Source organism: Notamacropus eugenii, chromosome 5, assembly GCF_028372415.1.
Source record: "Notamacropus eugenii isolate mMacEug1 chromosome 5, mMacEug1.pri_v2, whole genome shotgun sequence".
NCBI classification, from domain to species: Eukaryota; Metazoa; Chordata; class Mammalia; order Diprotodontia; family Macropodidae; genus Notamacropus; species Notamacropus eugenii.
This window is the reverse complement of record NC_092876.1, coordinates 184456002-184483691: the sequence shown is the minus strand read 5'-3', so window position 1 is coordinate 184483691 and position 27690 is coordinate 184456002. Positions and strand designations below refer to the sequence as shown.

Genomic DNA, 27690 nt, shown 5'->3' with positions numbered 1-27690 from the left:
TGAAAAGAGTTGGGTAAATCTGGAGTGGACAATGGGGATGAAGGATTCACTTTGAGAGGGATGAGAATAAGGGAGCTAGCAGTAATGGATGAGAAAGAGGGTTTGTATAGTGACATCTAGGGGTTCAATATCACTGGGATGGAAAGAATAAGTTTAGTCAGATTATTATCCCCACGGGACTCAGCCCCTGCTAGGAGGTTGGGCATGCTGGAGGGGAAGTCTGTGCTAAAGAGTAAGCATCATGGCAGAGCCTTCTCATGATGTGGCTTCAGGCAACAAGTAGGGAAATTGAACAGGAGAGTGTGAGCCAGGTTGAATGTGGAACAGGCAGGAGGGTATCAGAAACTACTGCAGATACTTGGGAACACTTTTCAGTGAGTAGTAAAGAAACCTGCTAGTCATTTATTCAACAGGATAAATCTCAAGACAAATTATCAGTGTGCCTGCCACTGAAACACTGCACTGCATTTATTTACCTTGTTTATTGCTTAGAATGTCCTCCTGTTTCATAGAATTACAAAATGATAGAGATTGTTAATTGTCCTCATTCTTACCAGTGCTACAGGTGAGGCCCAGAGATATCTCACATGACTTCACTAAAGTCAAATAGCTCTAGTTAGTGGCAAAGCCAGAATGAGAACTTAGGTCTCTTCCAATCCAATGCTCTTTCCACTGTACCATGCTTTTTGTTTTGTACTTCAAATTAGAGGTGAATCGCTGTAGTGGAGAATAGCAAGAGTTCCTTTTTTACCTTTATAAAGCTTTTGGAATCATCATTTGACTTTAAATAACCAGTTTGAAGACATTCTTGCCAAAAATTTAAAAAATCAAAGTTGGTTGAGGGCCAAAGGAACAGCATTGAAGAATAATAACGTTTACCTAGTACTTTAAGGATCACCAAGTGCTTTCCATGTTACGATATTTCATCTTCAGAAATACCTCATGATATAGATGAAGAAACTGAACCTCAGAGTAGATTAACTGGCCCTCACTGCCGCACATAGTGGCAGAGGGGGAATTGGATCCCAAGTCTGTTGTGAATCAGAATTCAGCTCTCTTCTATTCTCACAGCAATTCAGGAGGAGACCACCACCTTCTGATTCCTAAAGAAAAATCAACCTTGCTTTCTTTTAAAGGAGAGAAGGTTTTTTTGTTTGTTTTCCACTTTTTGCAGTACAGCTGAATCAGATCAGAATTCCTTCTGAGATCAGTCTGTCTTGCTTGATACATGGATCAATCAAGTCTTGTAATCCTGCCTGCGTATTCCAAAGGACTTGTATTGGCTGCTGATGAATCAATAGCAAACTGATAGGACTTTTATCTACTTAAGACTGCAGTATTAAATACAGTCAAGAGCCCTATTCTGTCACAGTAAGAAAATATGTGGTGACAATTTTTTTAAGATAATTAGAAACCTAACAAAGTGGAATTAATAACATGAAGTATATTCAATGGGAAAATGCTTTTCTTTGACTAAGAGCTGAAGTTATCATTAAGGAAACCATAATTATTTTGTTTGCAGAACAAATATAGAAGCAAATGAAGTAAATTGCATCAGTAATACATTGATTAAGAAGCTTGTATTGTATACCCTTGTTCTTAAACCACTGGTAGTCATATTCCAGGCTTATAAAATGGAAGGTCAGGTTTCAGGCTTATTGGTGTGATCTTTTGGAACTTTGTCAACATTGTATCTCTTAGTATATATACTGCATGTAAGAAATTAACCTTTCAGTGGAAATATATGAGTTTCTTAATGCCCTTCCATTCTAGTCATCAGTAGGGTGAAGTCATGGGGATAGGTATAATAAATAAATAGTAATATAATAAATAGCTGTAACTGCTAAGTTGATGAGAACAACAGGCATCTCACAATTGAAGTTTATTTCCAACCTATCTTTTATGATGTGCCATTTATTTATGCCCACTCTTACCTATTTACACAGAAGCCTCTTTGACACTCCCATTCTCCATACAACTGCCCTTCAGTACTGTGCTCAGTGAAACTCCCAAGTTTCCTCCCATTCTCTGCTTCTCACATTCCATGGTTTTTTTAAAAACATTTTTTAAAAAACATCTTATGTGTAAACACCTGTCATCTGGAAAGGCACTCCTTAGGCTTCCATTGAACACTTCTTTGTGACAGACTAATTGCCAAGTAAAGACACCTGAGACTGACTATATATCTGCTAGTTCTTTCTGCTTCATAACCAGTTGCAGATAATTAAGGCATTGGTTGGACTTGGTGTAGTTTAGAAGTTTTTAAAGTCCTATTTGAGAGGGAGCCTCTCATTTTCTAGCATTGGGCAGTTCTACCTCACTTAAATTCAGTTCATGAGTAAGTCATCACCCTAGTGATGTCATTGGTCCACTTGAGAACAAAGACAGCAACTCAGCCCTACTTCTTATCTCATTCTAATCTTCACATCAAAGTTATGTAATCCAGTGTGTTACACCTGACAGGAAATCAATGAATGTTAACTTGAATATTCTCTTACCAGTCAGGAGTCAACCAGCTGACTTTCTCTAAGCCTTGAGTGGTTTGAGGACTGGGTCAGTCAGTCTAGGTTTGGAATTTCTAGGTTGGGCTAGGTAGACAAGTCTACAGTTTGAGAACCCCACTCAACTCAGGTCAGAACCCAGAGCTCATACCTTTAGTTATGTTTATTTCATATATTCAAAGCTCAACTCTGGTAGGTCAGTGTTTCAGTTCAGAGTGGGATAACCATAGACGCCCTGAATTTTTTTGTGCCTAGCTCTAGTATTAAAAACATAATCATGATAGAATATCCTGTTTGACAGTGAACTTATGTGGAAGATACACCAAGATACAGGCACTCCTTGCTCTGTGATACTGAAATCTCTTAATTTTATTCTTGATAATTCCTACATCTTTTCATACCTCAGGGAACTAGGTACAGTAGAGTCAGGAAGACAGGAGCTCAAATCTGGTTATAGACACTGTGACCCTGGGCAAGTCATTTAATCTCTGCCTCAGTTTCTTCATCTGTAAAATGGGAATAATAGTAGCATCTACCTCTTAGGTTGTTGTTGGGGATCAAATGAGATATCTGTAAAGCTTAGCTCAGTGCTTATAAGTGCTAAGTAAAATGTTATTATTGTCATTATAGCCAAGGTCTGCTTATAGGCTTCATCTTTAAGAAAGGTGAAGGTCAGCACTTCTCTGACAACTTTTAGTCATGAAGGTCTTGTCATTAAAGGCAATGAGTAATTTTGGGTTCCCATACATCAAACAGGTGTAATATTATAATATGCAGAAAACTCCTCTCCATTTTCTCTTCATCTGTGTGTTTCTTGCCCAGAGGCACAGAGTGCTGCTATTTCAGAAGTTAGGTACCATATGCTGAGGAAATGAAGAATGCATCTCCTTTTAGTATAATTCCCAGGAGTCCCAGATTTCAGTTCCTGCTTGGTTTCCTAGCAGCGTGTGTTCTTTAGCTGTAAACGCTGGCACATTATATTGGAATTGCTTTAATTCGTTTGTATGGAGCTGTCTTAACATTCAAGATAGAGCTCTCAAGTGTCATCAAATCAGATGCAGTTTTTCTCATTTCAAATGCATCATTCCTATTGATACAATTTCTGGGGATCACTGTCCTCTGAGCTGGTGAGGGAGGAAGGTCGAGAGATAGGTCTCCGTGGACCTAGGAGAATTAGGTGAATCACATCTTACGAATCCAATGACTCTATGATGTTACATGGCAGATAAAGGCAATGTAGCACAACTTGTTAGTTTTGCATATATGCTGTGCTAGTTCTTAACTATTCTAATGCTTTGTGGTACTCAATATGAACAAAACTTTTTCTAAATGAAAAGGAAATATTTTCAGAACCTCTAGGATTGAGCTACAAGTCTGTAGAGGCTTTTTAAAGTAGTTCCCTTTTGTTATAATTCAAGCAGGAAAGATATTTGCTGCCTGTGATTTCAACCACTAGGAGCACTGGAGATCACAAAATAGGTCTTGTGAAATTTGAAGATTTATTACCTTGAAAAAGTATAAGTTCCAAACAGGAAAGAAATGTGTGTACACATAGAGAATTTTCCATCTCATTCTTATCCTCCTTTCACTATGACTCCTACGGACTGAATTTCTTTAATATCACCAATGAAAAATAAAAATTGCTGGCATTACCAGTTAACATAGCTTTGAATATCTTTATGGATATATGGTAGAGTGGGGGAAAAAAAGAGAGGGTTTTTAGAGCATAAATTGGGCATAGTCATCTGTCACTTCAGAGAAACAGTCTGGGGAGGAGAAAGATGTTCATGACATTTCACAACAGATTTTGGAGGAAGAATAGTTTGCTTTACATAATTTTGTTTATCTATCATATTTGTTGGCCTGACATAGATATGAGCTTATTCTTAAAGCCAGACATGCTTATGACTGTAGGAATACATAAATATCCACTATGTTTTTTATTTCTTAAAAGCATTCTCTCTTTCTCTGCTTTGGCTGTAACCAGCTCCCATTGATCTGAGCTTTTTTTTTCTTTTCTAGAGACTATTAATGATGTTACCTTTGGAGCAGGAGTTAGTTACATAACACCATCTTCAGCAAAAGGCAAGTTCTCTTTATGATTCTTCCTTGATTATTATCCATTTTTAGAATGTTAAGGGATACTGAACTTGTCTGGTTCCATTTCAGAGAAATCCGGATTCCAGGATCAAGGAGATGATATTTTGTGTTTGTCATTGCCTGATGAGTAAGTTTAATACTTAGATAAGTGATTTTGGGAATAGAATGACTGCAACAGATTTTTTAAAAATTTATTTCATTTTAGTTCTAGGATGACATAGCATTTTTATTTCTCCCCAGAGCCCCACAACCTCGGCAGTGGAATGTCAAGTCTCCAGCCAGGAGTAAAGATAATCTGGATAGCAGCAGGAGAAAGTCCCTGCGAAAGACCCCCTTGAAAACAGCCAACTGAAATAGCCCATCCCAGGGTGTGACCCTGGAAGACAAGAATACTTACATAAATTTTTTTAATGATGTGCAGAAGGAAATCATCTGGAAAACAAAATGTATTCCCCCCCTCCCCCCCCCCCCCCCCCACATAGAGGGCATCTGATTGTGGTCTTCCTCAAATCCCCTCTGTTGTTCCACATATAAAGTTGGGTTTACCACAAGTTTTTAGCAAAAAAAGCATCACATATGTATAGTGTTAAAGTTGCCAAATATAAAAATATGGCAGATTTATTGCTTTTGCCAGAATTAAACAAATTGAAGTTTAATATTATGCCTTTATTCCATTTGAGAAGTGTTAAGGACACCTTGGTAAATTGTATTTCCTTGGGGAATACCATAACTGAACATAGTTCATAGTTTCTCCCAGTATAAATCAAGTCTTTATTAGTGGATGCTGCTTTCCCTGGTAGTATGCACTTGCCCAGTATTTATATGAAATTAAATGTATTTTTTAATCATAATTACACCTTTAAAGCAATGTACAGTTTTTTTTAATATAAAATAAAGTTTGTAAATACAGCCTTTCATTGTTTAAGTAGAAAATTCCTTTTTTCTGGAAATAGCACTTTTACTTCTTTAGCCATTTTAATTTTACATAAAAGGTTCAGTGAAAACAAAGCCAAATCTTTCATTTTAAAGAAAAAACATTATTCATGTTGTCTCTTAAGTTTTAGTTCCTTCTTTCACCCTGTTCCACAGCAAAGTATTTTGTCTTATGATGACTATTCCAAATATTCTCATTATATAAATACTTGGATTCCTCATTTCCACCTACCAAAACAACTGCTTAGAAACACCAACTTTGAGGCTGGCTTGTCTTACAGCCAAACAAGTTAGTTTCATTAGATGAACAGAATTCCTATGACCATCCACACTTGTTGCTTTACCCAAAGGGCTGACTTTTGCAACCATGAAGGAGAAATGACAAGAATGACAACAAACTCAGTGGGTTCCAAGGTTTAATCCCAGTATTACAGCAGCGAAATGTACAGGGTTAGGTCTAAGGGTTTGTGTGTGCATGTGTTTTTAATACACATAGCCAGTAGAGTTTGAGGAGTGAAATGTCATCCTGTGTTTCTCCTCTGCCCCACATAACTAAGTTATATTAATTTGTAAGACAAAAATGAATGCCATTAATAGAGTATGCCTCACAGTGTTGCTCTTTGGTGAACTACTTAGTGTACCTACAGTATAGGCATTGATCTCTTATAGACAGTGTAGGGATTATGGCCTCCCTTTATAAACTGTACTGGGGCTCTACAAGTCAAGTGATTTTTGTTTCACATCAGCTTTCCTGCCCACTTTTTCCTAATGAATTAGATAAGTGAAAAAGAAGAAAAGTGTTTCTTTTGCAGAATGCTTAAATAAAGAGGCTGGGGTTATGATTTTTTCTTAAAAAAAAGTTTATAAATGATATCTTACAGAAGTATCAAATTATATGTATTAGTACAAATCTATAACATTTATGTACAGTCATATCCATACCAAAGACAAGAAAAACTGCCTTGGATAGAATTTTTGAATCCTCTTAGCCTCATTTCACATCTTAAAAATGTTAATTTTCTCTTCCAATTAAAAAAAAATGTTAATTTTCCTTTTTTTAAAATCTTTTTGCAGCAAAAGCCTGCTAGACTTCACATTTTTCTCTTCCTTCATGCTGACCATAGTTGAACACGGGGTTAGGGTGGGAAGGCTTTAGTGCGTAAAACTAGAGACAATACAGCTGCCTTATCACTATGGCAACCCAAGGAAAAGGTCAAGGCATTATTCCCCATCTAGAGAAAGGGGAGATTGCATCTGCATTGTCCTTGAAAACAGTCCAAATCTGAAACATTTAAAATACTGATGCAATAAACAGTGGGTACTGTGAAGCCACAGTTATACAGTTGCCCACTGAAAACAAACATTTGGTGAAAATCCCAAGGCATAGTATTTTTATATAAACTACAAAAAAAAGTTGTAAATTCCAACATTTACAAGTATCCAACCAAAATACTGTCAAAGCATAAAAGTTAAGACAATTCAACTGAAATTTAATCACAAGATGGCTACATTCTGCTACATGAAAAATATCCTTTAAGCACATCACTGAATGATAAGGGCTTTTTTTGAGAAGCTCCTTGCATCAAACCTCTTCACACCACGAGTCTGACATAGCAATGTCTCTGAGACTAAGAACACCTCCTTTTGAAGAAGGAAGACTACTGAATGTTCTTTCTAAAGCCCCCAAAGTGAGCAGAGCCTCACGGAGATCAAAGTTTAAAATCAAAATTCGAAAAATGCTTTTGATTCAAGCATTTTACTTTTTCTCAGGTTGTCTGCACTGATTATACAATCTAATACTCTTCAAAAGACTGGGGTAGCGGCCACCACATCGTGGCTTATTGAGAAGTGAGACAGACAGCCTACAGTGCCTGGCTGCTTCATAGCAAAAAGTAATAAGGGAATTCATTTCCTTTTTTAAAAATGTTATTGTAGTTCATAGATTTCATTTCTAAAAATCACCCCTGACATTGGGTGCAGTCATGTAAAACACAAATAATTAAAAGTAGTTTTAAAAACAAAGCCCCTGCTTTGCTTTATGGACCTTCCAAGGTTGACAGTCTAAATAAGATGAGCCCTGAGGGCTGAGGTCAGATCCAGAATAGGGACTGCTTGGGAAAACATACCTGTTTCTGAAGTATTCATTTTTAATCCTTCCTGATCAAACTTCAGTTTCCATCAGACATATGACTTGATACCAAAACTATTCAGGATGTAAATCCACAGCAAATTTTAAACCCTTAAGTAGCCACTCTGAATAACACTCAGAAGCTAACAGCCAATACCACTTCTGGAGTTGTAGCCATGCGATTTACTCCCTAAGTAGATAAATGAATTAGAGCTTCTGGGTGGTCTTCAGATACATCTGTCTGTTAGTGATGTGAAGGGAAAAGGCAGTCCAAATACTACTCAAGAGTATAACATATCTGTTTTTTAGAGTTACAAAGATTAGAGAAGTATCTGCTTCTAAATGGAATTTTGGAAAATGATACCTGAGCAATGGTCCAATGTGGGACTCACAAGCCTTCCTGGGGGAAATGCAGTCTGGAAGAAGGACGGCTCTTCTGTGAGCCTGTAAGACTTGAGTACAGGTGCTTTTAAATGCTGGCATTCTCAGTGTTAATCCTGTTATGATTTGAAGCGCCTAACTTATATTTGATTTTTTAAAAAATGTTATTGAACACTGCTGCATGACACCATATTTACAATTTAAATAAATTTCATTCTTTGAAGTAATCAAAATACATCTTTTGCAAAAATTTAGAACGCAGAATCCTACAAAATAAGACCCACAGAAAAGCAGAAGCTATTTCAGTACCATTTAAAACCTGGCCCAGGATGGGTGTTTTGCTTTTAATTCAAAATATTTTCTTAAATACTGAAGTCCACGCAAGCCTGTCTTCTTCAGATAAGAGGCAAGGACTGAAACCAACTTGCTTTATTTTGTTTTTTATAAAATGCTGAACCAAAATAGTTTTCCTAGAGTGATACTATGCGTTGATTTTTAAAAGGTTTTAAAAAGGAATTGCACAATACTGCCCATAAGGCCAGTCAATTTAAAAACAGGTTAATTGCATAAAAGGCTTCAGCTCTGTAGATTCATCATAATTTCCAATTCCACACCTGCAAGGTGAGTCTAATCTTAATTTTTGCTCCTAAGGTCCTATGCAGCTGTCCTCCCTTCTCCCCACTACTGTTTACACAAGTTGGGTAATGACTGCTGAGAAGCTAATTAGTAGCACAGGCTCACAATGTCTAACCTTTAACAAACCTCTACCTTCTGAACTGCAGGCATGGAAAAACTCACTTTGGGAGACACTTTTATGGTACCCTACCCAGGAAGGTAGAGGACTAAGGCTATTCCTACTTGGTAATCAGCTCAATAAACAAATTCAATCTTCTCCAGTTACCATCCCCCATCTTGGGGACAATTCATTGTCAACTTTGGCAAGGGGAAAAACAAGTTTTATACAAGGATCTAACTCTTTCCAAGCGCACTTTGCTCATAGGTTGCTCTTGATCGGAGTTTCTAACAGAGGTATTTGCATGTGTTCTCTGCCAGATGGTCAGATTTCAGATCACAAAGGATGACTTGTGTCGGAAGTCCCCCTGCAAAGACAATATAGGAAGTTAAAATACACCCAAATGCAATTCTCCCAAGACCTCCAAGAACTAATGATACTGGAAGAATGAGGCAAGAGATGGAAAGGAAAAAGGGACCAAACCTAACCACAAAGAAAACATTTTTCTTGGAGAGTGAGCATCAAATAAGATCATATAAAAGTACTGATGGCCAGCTTGCAAACTGAGTGCCAAGAGAAAGGAACAGCAATGTCAAGATGGGGTTGGTTTCATGTGGGAGGAGGACAGGGAGATCAGGTTCTGGGTACCTGGTTTTAAGCTGAGGTTCTCCCCACAGGATCAACTGGGTTTTCAAGTAGAGAAGAACAATTTCTTTACTGATGAAGCTCTTAGGTACACTTAGAATCTCTAGGTTACAATATTCTGGGCCTCATCGCTTTTCTCCCTAGGAAATGAATCCCAGGTGCTTTCTCAGGTTCCTTACCTCATCATCGGTCCGGATATAGTTAACCCCATCAGGTTTCCCTGGATTTTTGTAGCTATGAAAGGGGAAAGAGGGAAGTTAAGTAATTAGACCTGATTTCCCATGCAACAGTCAACTTAGACCTTTAATTTTCATGCTAGGCTCACCTTTCTCCATTCTGTTTGTTGATGAAATAACCCCGTCTGTATGCACAACAGATGCCCAGAGTTATCAGGACTAGGACAGCCAGGACAACCAAAACCCCTCCAATGATCCCACCAATATTTAGGTCATCTGGGAAAGAGGAGAGGAGTAGATGATCCATACGATCTGGTCCCACTGCCAATTACCACCACTCCCCAGCCCCTACCCACCCAAACCAAATCCAACTCAAATTCAAAAGAAACTAACTCCTGTCAATTAAAATAAGTGCCTGCTTCTCACAGAATTCCAAGGACCTCTAATATGACTATTCCCAAATGATACAGTGATACCAGCTTCCCTCTGGTAGTCCAAATGATGAAACTGTAACTGCTTTTATTATTAGTTTAGAAGAGGGTTGGCATTTACAGAAAGTCTGAAATCTTTTTATGAATGAAGGCCTTAAGACACCATTGATAGATCTACTGGATAGTCTTAGGGCAGAACTGGGAGCCACAATGCATGCGGAAAAATTTCTGATTCTCAGTATCTTGATACCCCAGGAGCCAGAGCCTGACTTAGTCTGGCTAGCTATGTACCACAATGATAGTGGGTCACAAAGGGACAAATGGGATTCAATACCACAAAACAAAAGGCAGAAAATGTTAGGTAAGAGTGGTGTACCCTTGACTCTAGGAGCTTTCTATGCCTCAAAATTTCCTTACCATGGATTTTCTGTGTTGCTATCCAACCACCTGAATCCTTATCTCTTTACTGAACCTGAAAAAAGGATTTGCTGTAATACTCCCTTGGGGTCACTGTATGTATGGGGAGGGGAGGGATGAGTCTCCCTTCTGAGATCCCACTGACAAGCCCAGTTCTGCTGGAACTAAAACACAAAATATACACCAAAGCCCAAGCTATGAAAATGCTCCCACAGCACACCCTGGAGGTAAGCTAAAATCATTAGGATCAATTTGAAAGTTGTGACTCAATCCCCAAGAAATCGTTAGTCTCTAGAGGGCCCACACAACCTTATGTTTTAGTGATTTGATCGGCCCACCATAGAAAAGCAGTATTAAACTCACTGTCACAAGTTACAGGATTAGTCACATTTCTAATGCTAGAATTCTCTTAACAGTCTATTTCTAGAAGAGAACATATTGCAAGGACACACAATTTTTCTAGGCATTTGTTTCTCAGAACTTTCTCATCTTCCCCCTCAGTGTATAAGTAACCCAGGTCAATTATGACTCTGTCATGACTTAAATTAAGGTAAACTGAGGCACAAGTTCTGAGCATGGTCAATTTATTAGCAAAGTGCAAATTTGCTAATAAACAGGGTCTCAGCCTCCTCAGCGAGCGAAGACCCTTTAAATGAGGGCTGACAGATCATTTTTATAGACAAAGAGGGGAGCATCCAAAGAATAAAAATCAGCATCACAGATAAGGAAGATAATATGATTAGTTACAAAATCAAAAGCATCACAGGCGTGGGGAACAAAAGGCAAGTCAGGGATGTGGGGCTAGCAGCAACTCTCCTTGCATCTCATCACTAGGAAATTCTGAGGGATTTAGCCCGCCTGCAAGAACAGTAAATGGTGTAGAGATAACAGATTTCCTCTAGTTGTTCAAGGACAGCTGGTGGTATAGAGATAATGGGTTTCTTTTAATCAAAGCGATGTATAGGGAAACTGAACTTTTAAAGTTAAAGAGGAAGACCAACTGAACCTATGAACTTCTGAACTTCATTCAAAAACAAAGAAACGCGACTTAGGCAGTCACACAAAAATGGCGGCAGTGACACAGAATAGAATCAAGTCCATTTTCTCATAATTAGCGTCCGAAGGGCTGTGACACGGGAGCAATGATGATATCTCCTGAGCCAGAGTCTGGCCTTCGGCAGTTCCCTGCCCCTCCTCCCACATCAGCAGCGGTGCACTCACAGACTTCCATCCCCTGCTCTTCACAGCTGGCAGAGCCGGCCTCATTGGTAGCAATGCAGTAGTACTGGCCTGTGTCCTCCTTGTGTACAGCACTGAAAACCTATTCCAGGGGAAAAATAATAGGGTGATCAAGGGTTTCTCAGGGGGAAACTTCTCAAGGCAACAGGATATCCACCTCAGAATGTGAAGAGGAGAACCTTTGGAAACCCAGAGAATTATGAAGTAATTGTATTCTCAGTGGGATTTGGTTTTCCTTTGGACACCAAGGAAGTGAATAGGGTCTTACTAAGACCCTAAGACACTCATTTCTATGAGTTCTTTGGCAGTAATAGTCCTGGTGATATACGTCCTAAAACTATTCAACAATGGGATGCCAGTTCATCTCTTTATTCAGATAAATAGGCCCTGAGAATGATGGCTTCTAGTACTCCAATCAGTAGAAGTCATTATAATGTTGGCTCATTACTTGCATATGATACAGTTCAAATGTCTTCTGGTATTCCAAAACATAATGACATACAACAAAATCCTGATATGGCAAGACAGATGTTAGTCATATCTCCCCCAAAACTCATCTAATAACTGCTATAAGTTCTGTTCTCTTTCTCTCTTACCTTTCTTCTCCAACCAAGGCAGTTCACACATTACTTCCCCTACTCTCCCCACCCCCCGCTTTCACAAAGGGCACCAGAACATCTTACCAATGTGCCAGTTTCAGAGTTCAAGACAAATGAAGAGTTTCGGAACCTGGGGTTGGCTTTGGAGTCGGTTGGCAAAGGTATGTCGTTTCGGTACCACCTGTACTGGGGTCGGGGATAGCCTTCATTTTCCTGGCAGTGCAGTGTTGCTGACTTGCCAACAGGTACAGCCTTTGGCACTCTGCAGACAGGAGTCACTGGTTTCACTGCAAGAGGAACATCAGATTGTATTTAAATCCAGATCCATGGCTCTGCTCTTATTGAATCCTACAGAAACCAAGCTCCAAAACAAAATGAGAACCAAAGAAGTGGCACTTGCTCCATAGTCCTGTCACCTGAGAATCCTGCTTTTCTCTTACCCCAAACTTCTACCATAAGTTCCTTCTTATGATAGTGTGCTCCCTCGTGCTGGAGAAATATTATGGAAAAAGAAGTAACAGCTCTAATTCACTTCTCAGGTGACCTCTTATCCCAAAGCCATCCCAATCCTTAAATATAGCCTCCCCTCAACAGGTACCATGATATCTCTTAAGTGACACTAGACTCTAGACTGAAAGAAATCAAAGTGGACAAGGATCCCTCTTCGTCTGGAGGTTCAGAGTCATGTAACCTGATGAGAAAGAGGGTGTTGTTGATGCTACCTAAAATCTTACCTTGCACTGTGAGATCAATGACAATCTCATCAATTTCCTTGTGATCATTTCGAGCCACAACTTCACAGCGATAAGAGGCTGTATCTGACCGGGTCACATTTAGAATCTTCAGAGAAGTTTTTCCTAAGAGCTCTGCACGACCTGCCAAGTGCCCTGGGAAAAAGGGAATCCAGGACATGATATTTCAAGGTTATCTCTGCCACCTGTAGATGGCCAATCCTAGCACTGAAACTCACGACTAACAGAGAAAGTTACAAAACTAGAGACAGCTTGGGGAGAGGGGAACAATTTACTTCCCTTTTTACTAAATCCAGACTTTTAAAAAAAAAATCCTTTTATCTGCTCAATGTGAAAATAAAAATAGTTTCATTTTCAAGGGAATGTACAGAACTTGGCAGAGCAGTAAGAAACTGGAAAATAAGCTATTCCAAAAAAAAGGGATAAAAGAATTGAGATTATAAACTCTAGTGATGAGTGACAATCATATGAGCTGATTAGCTTGTAGAAAAATTTAAAAAATCAAGTTTAGGTTGAAACATGAATGCAGGTAACATATGGAAGGACTTTCTGACAGTAAATAAAGACTAAAGATTATAGGATCTCCTTTTCCTGTAAGGATAGTCATCTTAACCTGGATACTGTAGGCAATACTTGTTTGAAGGCAGGAGAAGAGACCAGGAGATTTCCAAGTCCCTTCCATCCTTGAGATTCTATGTGATAAATTGCATCTATTGAATGATACAATATCTAGCTCCCAGAAATACATTTTTAAAAAATTCACTAGTGCTAAATTCTTATCAATACCACTTTGTTTCTCAGACGATCAGAATGAGATTAAACTTTACTCGGAGAAACCACAGGTTCAGAGTTCTGGGTGGGAGTAATCTAGGGAGAGGAGACTCAAAAGTGGTGGGGCAGAAAACAAATCTTTAATAAAGGGATTCCCAGTAACATTCATGACCTTAAGCATCGGAAAACCTGTCTTCTTGTCATTAGCCTCCTTTCTTCCCTCTTCTAATCCTTCGATGAGATTGTCATGTCATCTCCTAAAAGAGTAGGACTCTTTTCTTTCTTCCCTTGTGTAAAAGGGCAGAGTAAGCCCCAGTAAATGAAACAGTAAAATGAGTTCCCAAAAGGAAACTTTTCCCATACTAGGCTAAAGATGGGACAATCCTAATCTCAGATACAATCACTAAAGTAAGAAGAGGCAGTTTGAGGAAAGTAAGCTAAGAGGACAAAGAGCCCATACCCTGGATTTTATTGTCAAAGAATACATAGGTTGTTTGATCATCTTGAATTTTTTTCCACTCAATTCTGGGATCGTTTGTTTGAGAGTCTGTAATGATGCAAGACAGTTCCACACCTAGAAGGAAATAGAAAAATCAACCTTGAATAAATACCTAAAGCTACAGTTTCATTCTGCTATGGGCCCTGTAAACTTTCTTTTTATCTAGTACAAGAGAAGTCTTTCATCAGGTGCTACAAAAATCAGCCACCTCCCAGTTCCAAGAGCCTTTGGGCAAAGATGGAACTCAGCCAGAGAACTAACAAAGATGTTTGTCAAGGACTTGTGGCTACATAGAACATGCTACCTAGAGAGGGCCACCCCATTTATAGAAAATGTCATTCTTTGCTGGTCTAAGCACAAAGCCTGGGCAAAGGGGCCATTTGTCAATAACCAGATAAACACTGAGGCAAAGGCTACTGTTGAACTGTAAGGCTGTGCCTGAACTAGAAATCATAGATGACTATCACTGCGCTTTTAACTCCATGCTTTCCCTGCTCCCTGCCTTATTTTGGCCTCACATAAAGTCTGCAGTCTACAACATCAACGACTGAGAAAAGAACTCAGAAATCATTCAGCCTAATCATCCTTAGCCATTTCATGAATCATATCTACTCTACCACACTACCTCAACAGTATCACCCATCTATTGCTGGAAATAAGGAATTTATAACTCCCTATTCCATTCATTAGGAAGATTTTCATATACTGAGATGAAACTTCCCTCCCTGTAATTTCTATCCTACTTCTGATCTCCAGAAGCAAATAGAAAAAAAAAAATCTCACCCCTCTTCTACATGACAGCCCCTTCTCCCTCTCTACTCCTAAGCTGTCTTTTGTCTAAAATAATCACGCCGAGTTTCTTTGTCTAATTCTCAAGTTACACAGATTTCAGTCCTCTCTATTCTACTGTCATTTATTAAGTACTTAATACACGCAAAACACACAGCAAATGCTTGCTGAACTTTGGTTTTGACTTTATGCCAAAGTCATCAAAGGCTTCCTGCCCCAGAGCGCTTGTATTCTGTTCTCATTACCCAAATCACCCTGATGTCCAGACCTGGAGGGAATACTGAAGATGTGGTCTGACCAGGTCGTCTCTGATCCACAGACTGTTACCTTCTTGTTCTCTTAACGCAGCCCAAGATCATCATGCTGACTCATCCTGGGCTTGTAGTCCACTGAAATCCTTAGATCACAGGCCTAGGCTTAGGTATTGTTTTTCCCCTCCATGAAGGCGATGGTCTTTAACAAAGAAGACTTCATCCCAACATCAAACTGTTGGTTCTGTGCTGACTGCAAAGTAACTTCACCACCAGTAGGTGGCGCCCACCCCCATAGAGATCTCTCATCACTCACTTTCAAACTCCCGCACCACAGGATTCTGGTTGCTGGACTTCAAGTTCACAGCCCCAATAAGGCAACCTAAATGGACAAAGAAAAATGAAATGAGAAATGATACATTGTTCAGACTACAAAGGAAGCTCAGCTTTTTTACCTCCACAGGACCTATGGTCACTGGCCTCAGAGGCTAGTCGGGTTTTTATTCCAAATCAAAGCCATTTTCTTGCAGCATGCAAAACTTCCTCATCTCAGAACCATTTCATTGTAAGAGCCAACAGAAGGAAGGGCCCTGAGAATTCATTTCCTATATTAATCTTTTTAAGGTCTTTCTTGTGATGACCAGAGGATCCCCAGCTCCGTTTCTCTCCAACTCCAAGTTATGGAACATAACATTTCTCAACATTTCTCATAGAAGGCTCTGAACATCTTGGCAACCCCTCTATCTTGCCTCTCTCCTTCACTTCCTAGTACAGAGAATCCAATTAGAAGATCTTAAGTGCCACAATGAGAAGGGAAATCTCAGGAGATTTCACATTCTCTAGGTGGATACTTAATGTTTTTTACTATTATCTTCCACCCACACTTTAGTTGTAGGTTTGACTAGACCATGATACAGCACTGTTCAAGAAGATTCTCAGTCTCCCAATGCCCATGTTTCTCCAATTTTTTCTTCCAGGTTATAGCCAAAGTACTGAGTCAGATTTCGTCTTTTCTACTCAACACCACAGGTAATCTATATCTGGGCATGACAAATAAGAAGGAAATATTCAGGCTGAGAAACAATTATAAAACCTAATAGTGTAATCAGATACCAATCAATAGTTGAAGGACCGCAAATTCAGAAAGACTTTTTTTTCATTTTCACCATCACTATGCCCCACCCATCACCCCACTATTAAAAATTTTAATTAAAAATGTTAAAAAATCAATTCAAGTGAAAGAAAATAACTCCTTGTGTGGTAGAAATAACTTACAGATAGAGTAAAAGCTAATTTCAATTATGGAACGTGGCAAGACAGACTAATTCTAGAGTGTGGTCTTTAAACACAAACAAGGTCAAATGCTTCTATGATGACACTGTTCATATGACTTCCTTTATGCAACTGTCCATTGATAGGCAGTCAACTACTCACATTCACCATGTTTCTCCAGTGCTCTTCAGTTTAAAGTCTACAAACACTGTGGTATCCTATGACTCTCCCTCACATAGTATCACCAGGACAATGTTATCAATACAAAGTTGAGCTTTTGTTTCAAGGTCAAGCTTGGCATACTTTAAAAGAACTATGCAATTCCAAATGCAATCTAGATTACTCTTTTCTTCTAGGAATAACACTTAGTCCAGTTCAAGATGCATTGTGAATCCACAACCAATCAAAACTGTAGCTCATGAGCCATCATCAATGTATTTACTTTTTCTATTGTCAGCCAGTGGACACCATTAATTCAAAGTAAAGGCATTTAATAAAATTGCATAGTTAATAAAAGAACCATAGAACAATTTTCCTTCACAAACCTAGGGCTACTAAGGCCCACAAATGCCTATACCTTTAATGGGTACATCAGGAATACACAGGGATCACATATGAGGAACATGTACAAAGGATACATGTGTGGTGAGGGCACACAGATGAAGTAATGTACACCTTCCATGTTGTAGGGCTACCCATATCCTATGGTGGTGTGACTGAGTTGCTCTAACTGTGCCTCCTCGGTGGGTGTGTCATCTCTGCTGGGTAGACTTTTTCCTTCTCCACAGATCTGTTGGTTATTGCTGGGTGTGGTGGTCTCTGCTAAGCACTACCTGCTGCTACCATCTTCTGGACTAATCTTGTCAGGGTCATCTGCCTTCTCAGCTCTAGAAGTATAATGACCAAATCTCTCTTTACATGGACAAGTGTCATGACAGCTCTTTAATCACAGCCACCATATCCAGCTAACAAAAGGCAGGTAGGCTATTCTTTGGCTAAAACTCTCTTTTGTTTTATATCACTGGGTCTGAGAAGATATCAAAGTACTCTGGCATACATAAGTATTTAACTTAAGATGGGTTATCCCCAAGATCTCTCTGATTTAGCATGCAAATGAGTTAGAACCAGAACAAAAATTAAGAAAGCATGATCACATGTCTCCATCTACGAAGCTCTTTCGTTGTTTTTTCAGTCATGTCTGACTCTTCATGACCCCTTTTGGGGTTTTCTTGGCAAAGATACTAGAGTAGTTTGCCTTTTCTTCTCCAGCTCATTTTACAGATGAGGAAACTGAAGCAAACAGGGAGAAGTGACTTGCCTAGGGTCACAGAGCTAGGAAGTGTCCAAGGCTGCATATGGATGGTCTTTCTGATAGCAGGCTCAGCACTCTATCCACTGTGCCATCTACATTCCTGCCACTATAATGCATATTTGTCAGCAAGGAAACCCCATTTCTTTGTTGTTATATTTTTCCTCTATCCTAATGGAAGACCAGCATTATGGGTAGTCTACCAACTATTTACGTATGTGTCTAGATAAATTCTTCAACTACTTGGTATTTCCACTATGACTAGTTAGGCTGAATGCCTGGGAAAGATTATAAATCTCACTTAGGTGGTTCCTTAATGTTCTGGAGCTTAATGTAGTCAAGTGCAGTGTCATTCACAAGCAGGAATATGTAAATGATCTGAGTATAAGGATCCCTATTCCACTTGGCAAGCACGTGTTTCTCTGTTTTATGCCTTTAGTATTAATGATCAAGGAGTCATTAAACAAAGTTAAATAGTCTGTTAATAGAATTCTATAATTCTAATGATTCTACATGGGAGATAACTGGTTGAAGCCAAGTCTTTAAGGTGGTGTTTTGCTCAACCAACTGAAATGTTAAAAATATTTTACCAATAGAGTGTTATCATCTACACCTTTGAGTAAACTATGCACCTATAAAGATGTAGTTTTCTGTAGATGGGATCATTAATGAAAGTCTTCCTGTTCTCTCTAATCAAACTTTCATTAAGGACGCTCTCAAAGAATGTAGATTAGTCTCACAAAAATTGTGCAGGTAAGAAAAAACAAGCATATAAGTTCAGTTATTTATATCTTCTTGGTCGCTTTTTTTTTTTTTTTTTGGTAAGGAAAGAGTTGAGATTTTTTCCCATGCTTCTTTCAGGCATTCTGGCAATTGATCCCTTGATGCTCTCAAAACTGTGTCATCTCCAATATGAATTTCCTATGTCTACCTAATTTGGCTGCTTTTCCTATCTTTGTTTCCTTTGGTCCCATTTCAACTTCATGCAGGATGCTGAGAACTGTGATGGCAGAACCCAAATGAGGTGATCCACTGTCACTAAAGAAGAAAATAGTTTATTATAAAGATCTTCACAGAACTTTAAATTTTTCTGCTTGTTACAATTTCATCCTTTAACGCCCTTTTGATGATTTTGACTATTTTGCCAAACTCTTTTATGCTCATTCTTCCCTCCATTGTATCTCAAAGTTTTGTGAAGTGATATTAATCATAATCTTCCATCATCCTCCTTTGTATGATTTTATAAAGGCATTTATATTCTAAGTTAGGGTTGTCTTTGGTTGCCATAGCTCTATCTGGAAAGGTCATCAAGTGTTTGCTGACTTAGTTTCCTCTGGTCTGACTGTAGTGATGAATTTACATGGGTTAGATTTCCTCAAGAAATGCGAACGGTATGATTCTGTTTTATTATTCATTTCCTATTTTGAGCATCAACATCTTGCTAATATATATAAAGTTGGACTTATCTCAAACACTTTTTTAAAATTTTTATTCTTCTCCAACACGATTTTAGTGATTTTTATGTTTGCTCTTGGTTAGTACTCTGACTATACATAGATGGGAGATTCAGAATTCCCACATTGACAACCAATCATTTACTCTCTGTTAAAATATAACCAATTCCATTTTTTGTGACATTTTTGGTATTCATCATTCCTCCTGTGTTTTCCAACTCTCCTCTTGAAGAAAGTATCCACAATATATAGGAGTGAAGTTCCTTTTTATTTTTATTTTTCATTTGTTTTTCCCCCAATTTATTTATTTTTAGTTCTCAACATTTACTTCCGTAAGTTCTAAATTTCTTCCCCCATCTTCCCCACTCCCTTCCCAAGATGGCATGCAATCTTATGAAGACATTCCCACAAAACACATTTTCACATTAGTCATGTTGCATAGAAGAATTTTAACAAATGGGAGAAACCATGAGAAAGAAAAAATTAAACCAAACAAAATAAAAACAAAAAAGAAAATAGTCTGCTTCACTCTGCATTCCAACTCCATAGTTCTTTCTCTGGATGTGAATAGCATTTTCCGTCATGAGTCTTTTGGAATTGTTTTAGGTCCTTGCATTTCTAAGAAGGGCTAAATCTATATCAAAATCAGTCCTCACGCACTGTGGCTGTTACTAGGAACAATATTCTCCTGGTTCTGCTCACTTCATACAGCATCAGTTCATATAAGTCTTTCCAGATTTTTCTGATGTCCACCTGTTCACCATTTCTTATAAGCACAATAGTATTCCATTACATTCATATACCACAACTTAATTCAGTCATTCCTCAATTGATGGACATTCCTCAATTTCCAGTTCTTGGCCACCACAAAAAGAGCTGCTATAAATATTTTTGTACATGTAGGTCCTTTTCCCATTTCTATGACCTCTTTGGGACAGAGTCTCAGAAGTGATATTGCTGGGTCAAAGGGTATTACACATTTTTGTAGTCCTTTGAGTATAGTTCCAAATTGCTCTCCAGAATGGTTGGACCAGCTCACAGCTCCATCAACAATTAATCAGTGTTCCAGCTCTCCCACATCTTCTCCAACATTTATCACCTTCCTATTTTGTCATGTCAGTCAATCGGAGAGATGTGATGTGGTACCTCAGAGTTGTTTTGATTTGCATCTCTCTAATCAATAGTGATTTAGAACATTTTTCACATGAATAGCTTTAATTTCTTCCTCTGAAAACTGCCTATTCATATCCTTTGACCACTTATCAACTGGGGAATGAGGAGTGAGGCTTTTGTGAAGTTTGCAAACCTTTGAACTCTTCTTTTTCACTACTGGACCATGCTACCTAACATATTTTTATTACCTTATTTTATGTTCACATTTACATACTGAAATTATCAAATTGTGCTGATTTAATTTAGAGAGTCTTAGTGAGTTCTTAAAAGGATTTTCCTATCTCCTTATACTCAACTAGTCAGGTCTACAGGTATTTATTAAGCACCTACTATGCATCAGGCACTGTGCTAAGCACTAAGGAGACAAAGAAAGGCCAAAAAATAAAAAAAAAAGTCTCTGTATTCAAGAAGCTCAAAATCTAATGTTTCACTCTCTGAAATAAATGTTAGAAAATAAGACAAGCCATTATTTTCATGGTAGTCCTTTTGTGAATGCTCATCATAAGCACAGAAATTTGAAGTGGCCAAATGTCCCAGGAAATGATAAGTCTCTCTTGTTGCCCTTGGATTCACAATAAAATCAACTCCATTATCCTTTATCTGCATAAAGAGAAATATTCTTCTTTTAAGCTATAGCTTCCTAGTCTTCTGGTTTTACAAGGACAATAAAAGTTAACTTCACATTTGATAGCTATTTAACCCTAGTAACTATTTTAATCTTTCTGTGCCACAGGTACCTCATCTGTAAGATGGGAATATTACTTTTACTGTCTACTTCACAAGGTACCAAGGAAAGAGTTAAAAGTTCTTTATAAATATGAGGTATTAGCTTAATGTTGCATCTACAGTAGCTAAATACAAGCTACTTTCCCTCCACTAAACCTTACATTACTTGAATCTGAAGGAAGGAACTTTGGACAGGTAAAAAAGTATAGGAGCCAGTATAGTTTCAAATTTGTCTGTTCACCTCTACAAAGACTAGTCTCTGGGGAAATGTCACCAAAAGGTGCGCACACGCTTCCAGGAAAGACATCAGAGTGGAAAGAGCAATAGACATGGGAATTGGAAAGAACTAGGTTTGAGTGGCAACTCTGGCTTTTACTAATCACACTGCCTGGGACAAATAACTTTTATGACTCTCAGTTTCTTCATCCATAAAATGGCAGTAATGTCCCTTGCCATGCCTACCTGAAAGTGTTTTTCTAAGGCTCAAAAGTGATCATACAAATTGTTTTGTAAATGCTTTCTAAATGTCAACAAGAACTATTATTCCACCAAGGAAATTGGAGGGAAACAGTAGTCAGGACCTTATTTCCTTTAAAACAGACACAACCCCAGTGAACAAATGCAAACTACTGTGTAATCAAACCTGCTGCTTACCGAGGAATTTAAGGAAGTAGTATGGCTTAAAATGAACTGTAGCCTGGGTTGGGGGGAATGCAGGAAAACAGAGATGATAAATCCACAAAAAATTAGAAGGGGACAGTTTTATAAACCAGCCATGTAACACTGTCCTAACTCCTTCGTACCAGCTGCTCTAGAGCTTCTGTTCTAACAGTTGTTTGCTATCAAATGTATTCCTTGCTTAGCTGATGTAAGATGTCATTCCAAATGATTAGCTGTCCCAAAGAGACTACTCCTAACAAAGAGCATCATAACTTAAAGTGTGCTCAATACTCCTTGATACATGGCTTCCAAAGGACTCATTGTCCATCAAAGTCAAGAAATTTTCTCTGTAGTGTCACATGCCCTAAAAGATAAGAGAAAGGCAGATGTCTAAGGAGAGCTCTCATGGGAGGCCCTGGGGAAGGGTATCACAGATGATTCAGGCTACTGATCCTGAGGATACTGTGAAGTTGTGGTCATTTATATCAATGCTCAGTGATATGGAGTCAAAACAATAGTACTAAATCAAACTAATAAGTACTGAGTGCTAAGTACTAGTTGCTAGAGTTACAAAGACCAAAAAAGAATGGTTCCTGACCCAAGGAACTTACATTCTACCAGGGGAACAATTACACAAATGAGTAAACACAAGCCATAGAGAAGACACTGGAGACAGGAAGTCCAATGAGCAGGCTGTTACAATAATCTAGGCTAGAGGTGAAAAGAGCCTGAACTATGTTGGCTGTGGTATGAGTGGAGAGAAGGGGTTGGATATAAGAGATATTGAGAAGATAGAATCAACAAGATGGGCAATTTCTTGTATATCGTAAAAGAGAGGTAATTCTGAAAATGTCAACCTGGATAACTGAAAAACTGGTAGTACCATCAACAGAAGTTTGCAAGAGGATAGGTTTAGGGAGAAAGTGAATTCTGTTTTGTATATGATGAGTTTGAGAAGCCTGAGGGACATATCAAGTTTGGGACCAACAAGTATAACAGTGTTAAATCATTCATCCAATCAATTAATAATCATTTATTGTAAAGTAGTAGTGAAGTGAAAAGGAAATCCAGTGAGTTAAAGTGCTTATAAAACTATAGATCAGTACTAAAAACAACCAAGAGACTAATCAAAACAGTTGGTGCAGAGTCAAGGAGGCAGCTGGTTCTGAATATGTTCTTGGTAGGATACATAAAGCAGCAGAAGCACAGAATCTCAGACTTGGAAGAATATTCGGAGACCATCTAATTCTGAGGTTTTTAACTGAGATCTGTGAACTTGTCTTAACAATATTTTTATAACTATTTTAATTGTTGTTTAGTCCCTTAGTCGTGTCCAACTCTGTGACCCCATGTGGAGTTTTCCTAGCAAAGACTTGCCATTTCCTTCTCCAGCTCATTTTATAGATGAGGAAACTGAGGCAAGCAGGGTTGCCCAGGGTCACACAGCTAGTAAGTGTCTGAGGCTGGATTTGAATTCAGGTCTTTCTGACTTCAGGACCAGCACTTTATCCACTATATTACCTAGCTGCCCAACTATTTCAGTATGGTTGGTTTGCTTTGCAATCTTATGCATTTAAAAAACATTACTCTGAAAAGAAGTCCATAGGCTTTCACTAGTTGGTCAAATGGATATAAAAGAATGTTAAGAACCCCTGATATATCTAATCCAACTCTCATCCCTCTAGTCTAGCATCCCCAACCAGTGGAAAGAAGACCTGGTGGAAGCAGGAACTACCTCAGAAGACAGCTATTTCATTTTGTATAGTTCTCATTGTTAGGAAATATTTCCTTTTATCAAGCTTGTCAAGCTTAAATTTGCTACTTTGCAATTTCTACTCACTGTTCTATGAGGTTGAGCAGAACAAGTCTTATAAATCTGTCTTCCACATAGCAAATGCTTTTGTTCCAAATACTTTTCTTATACTATACTGTACCCCCAAAACGTTCTCCAGGATGATGAATCCCCATTCAGACTATCAGCCAATCCTTGTATGGCATGGTCTCAGGAAACATTATTAGATTGATGCTCCTCTTTTAGATATGGTTCCAATTTGCAAATGTTCTTCATAAATATAATGCCTAAAACCTAACATAATACTCAAAAATGCTCTGAAAAGGGAAGAGTACAGAAAAACTATCACTACCTGTGTTCCTGACACTCACAAAAATGTAGAAAAATCACATCATAGTGCTGCCATTTGGTACATGTAGTATTACTAAAGAAAGTTGTAGAATTATCATTTCTGGAGATTTTCATAAATTTCCAAAACTATATGATGAAGTGCAATTGTGGATTTGATGTGGGGCCGTGGGGCTGAACTTAATAACTTCTCTGGTCCTTTTAGAGTTGTAGTATTCCCAATGTCTGAATATTTGTTAAACTTAAAAGCCAATGTTGTGATGCTGTTTTTAGGGTTATTATCACAGCTTTTTTAGTCGAGAAGATGCCATGTTACAGACAGTATGTGTGTTTTTATTTTATAACTAAAACCATACAAATTAAGCTAAGGATACCCTCTGGAATATGTCCCAAGAACTTCCTAATACACTTGAAACAGAAAACTGAATTTTATGGTGACACTATGATCTTCTTAGAAACACTGTAGAAGGAATTACTGCATTATGAAGGAGGCTGAACTAAACTATTTTTAAGATCTTTTCCAACTATGCCTAAGCACTTTCAACTTCAATAAATATTTATTAAAAACTTTCTATGTGCAATGCACTGTACTAGTTCTTGGGAGAGATAGATTTAAAAAACAGGGCTCACCCTTCTGGCTCTAAAAGATCGGCTACTATACAGCTCAGCGGGCAAATTAAATTCACCTAACTGATTTTCTAAAAGGTTGAGTACAGAATTCTAACCTAGATGAACAACAATGTATATGAATCATATGATCTAACCCAATCATAACATGACAGGAACACTTGTGCTTCCAATTTTTTTTATGGCAGGCAGTATAGAGATGATAAAAGTACATTCCTGGAATAAGGAATGCGTTGGTCACATTCATTGAACAATGTAACTTGATTAAATAAACATCAAGAGAACTAAGATGTGCAGGTAATCAAGTGTGTGCAAATAGCAATATTCTTGCCTGTGGTTGGTGCTGTCAGATCCTACTAATAATGGTCTATCTCCACGTGGTCTTTCTGGTCCATCAAATACAGGAGGCACATGGGTCACTGTAATTAGACATAAACCCAAAAACATGGACATAACATCTCTTTATGCTCCATACTCTTGGATTTACCTAAAGTTAACTTTCACATGGAAAAAGACCAATGCTCCTAGGTGTTAGTAGATAAGTTAGCAGATAGGCCAGCCAAAAGTGTGAGAAAGCAACATGCTACAGTGTTCAACCAGTCTTCAATGAAACAAACACAACAGTAGAGAGATTTTGGCTAATTGAAGAAGAAAATAACAAAATATCATGAAGAGTCACTGCACTCTAGGCAGCCTAGAATAAGCTAACTGGGAAAATCTGCTGGTTGGTGGAGTACTAACCATGAGGATAGTGAGCTGATAAGCTCCTGAAAAGGCACAAGATGGGATTCTTCTTATATCCTAGACAAAGGAATGAAGAAATACAGGGAAGGAGTTTTTCACAGGTATGAGAAGTCTGGGTTTCTGAACAAGAGTTAAAAGACAAGAAAATTACTGTCTCTCTCTGAATGTTTCCTATACCAGTCTATATTAAGGGGAATGTGTAAAGTAGGGCCACTATAAGTTAATTAAAGTTCAAAGTTTTAGAGAAATTAGAGGTAGAAAGAAGAGGAGGAGGAAAAAGCAAAGTATGGAAGTGAGAATAGTAGCTGACATATCCATAGCACTTTATAATTTGTGAAGCACTTTATATATGTTATCTCATTTGAATCTCTCAACAATTCTATTAAGTACTATAGGAACTATCTCCACTATACAAAAGAGAAGTTTAAGAGAAGTTAAGTGACTTGCCTATGACTTGCCTATTAAGATAAAAGCTAAAATTCATAACCTATGTCTTTCCTGATTCCAAGTCCAGCACTCATTCCACCAAATCTGAATTAACCTCTCTGGCCACAATCTCTTATAACTCTTATACTCAACCTCCATTCCCCCTCACTCCTGAACATTTTATTCATTTTCATCATGACCTCTTTTCAATTCTACCAGGGTGCTTTTTTTTGACCTTCTTTTATCTATTCTGGTCACTCTACAATCTCTCCTCCTCTTGGCCTTCCATCACTCCTGTCACAATAATTCCTTTATCTTGGGAAACCTCTACCACCCATTTTCTCTGCCAAGTACTGCTACAGAAAATCATGGAAACACACTGATTTTGACTATTATAAATTCAGGATGTATATATCCTCAGCTGTGCCCTCACTTTTACACAACAATCCTTTTATTCAACTCTCAGCAGTTCTTTAGGCTATTCCTAACAACCCTATTCCAAATCTCCTCCTCATTCCTGTAAGCCTGAAACTCCACTCACAATTCTCAACAGATGACCTCATTTCCTATTCTATTTTTAATATGGGAGATCTCTTCCTCTGCCTGGTTTAAACTCCATAGAACAAAATGTCCCTCCTAGGTTAAACTAAGATCCATCTCATCATTGTTGTTGTTCATTCCTGTTTGACTCTTTGAGATCCCATTTGGGGTTTTCTTGGCAAAAATACTGGAGTGGTTTGCCACTTCCTTCTCCAGCTCATTTTACAGACAAGGAAACTGAGGCAAACAGGGTTAAGTGACTTGCCCAGGGTGACACAGCTACTATCTGAAGCTGGATTTGAAATCATGAAGATGAGTCTTCCTGATTCCAAGTCAAGTGCTCTATCCACTATGCCACCCAACTGCTAATCTTATCACCATGCAGCTAACTCAATACCACCTCCCTCAGCCTCCTTTTCCCCTCTGACTGGAGGGCTGGCGAATGGAGTACCAAACTGCTTCCAAAGCTTTCATTTATAGAAGGCACAAACTGGACTCGCACATCATTCCACACTGCATATGTGCATATGCTGCTTTTTCTGGTTTCAGCTACAGGGAGAAGCCTCCCTCCTCGCCTGCCTCCTTTTGTGAGTTGTTTCCCCCATTAGATTGTAAGTTCCCAGAGGGCAAGGCCCTTTCTCTTTATTAATTGTCTCCCCGGTGCTCATGTGGTACAGGGCCTGCCAGTAGGAGGAGATATTTATTGGATTGGATTGGATCAGATCACATGAACTGCCTCAACTCTACTCCCTGACACTTTGTCATTTCTAGACTGAACTTTTTCTCATTCACTCCAGTCTCAAAAGATCACCTAAAGTCCCCAATGCCAACCCCTCCACCTGTACCCTTGTCTCTATCTCCTCTGGGACCTTTATTCTTTTTCTTGCATCTTCAATCTTCACTGATTCTTTATCCTCCTCTCACATGTTTAGGTTTCTACTATCCTGAAAAATAAAAAATGACAAACAAAAACTTCCTAGAAGCAATCAATTAGGAAAAAAAGATCTTTGTATTAAAATGTCTCTGAAAGGGTCTGATATCCAAGACATGTAGACAACTACAAAAAAAACACAAGACCAAAAGCCCTTCCCCAAAAGTTAAGTGCGTGGTCAGGAATTCTTAACAGTTCTTATTGTTAAGAAGTCAAACAATTCTTGAAGAATTGCAAACCATTAAGAATCATATAAGAATATTCCCTAAATCACTAAAAATGAGAAATACAAAACAACTCGAAGGTTTCAAATCATATCCAGCAAACTGGCAAAGATAACAAA

At 38.4% G+C, this 27690-nt stretch overlaps 2 protein-coding genes across 5 annotated transcripts in view; one reads left to right on the top strand and one right to left on the bottom strand.

Annotated features, from left to right (window-relative positions):
* The window catches only part of NCAPD3 (non-SMC condensin II complex subunit D3), a 126703-nt gene extending 121190 nt beyond the window's left edge, over positions 1 to 5513 (top strand). For all 4 annotated transcript variants that reach the window (XM_072611630.1, XM_072611629.1, XM_072611627.1 and 1 more), the window contains 3 exons: positions 4524 to 4586; positions 4671 to 4728; positions 4842 to 5513. In XM_072611630.1, the coding sequence (XP_072467731.1) occupies positions 4524 to 4586; positions 4671 to 4728; positions 4842 to 4953 (233 nt within the window). In that variant the 3' untranslated portion in view covers positions 4954 to 5513. The remainder of the gene's footprint in view (positions 1 to 4523; positions 4587 to 4670; positions 4729 to 4841) is intronic.
* Positions 5183 to 27690, bottom strand: part of JAM3 (junctional adhesion molecule 3) — a 100701-nt gene continuing 78193 nt past the window's right edge. The window contains exons 2-9 of the mRNA XM_072611639.1: positions 15662 to 15727; positions 14267 to 14380; positions 13018 to 13170; positions 12368 to 12570; positions 11667 to 11766; positions 9747 to 9873; positions 9601 to 9655; positions 5183 to 9143 (exon numbers count right to left, since the gene is read on the bottom strand). Of these exons, the coding sequence (XP_072467740.1) occupies positions 9108 to 9143; positions 9601 to 9655; positions 9747 to 9873; positions 11667 to 11766; positions 12368 to 12570; positions 13018 to 13170; positions 14267 to 14380; positions 15662 to 15727 (854 nt within the window). The 3' untranslated portion in view covers positions 5183 to 9107. The remainder of the gene's footprint in view (positions 9144 to 9600; positions 9656 to 9746; positions 9874 to 11666; positions 11767 to 12367; positions 12571 to 13017; positions 13171 to 14266; positions 14381 to 15661; positions 15728 to 27690) is intronic.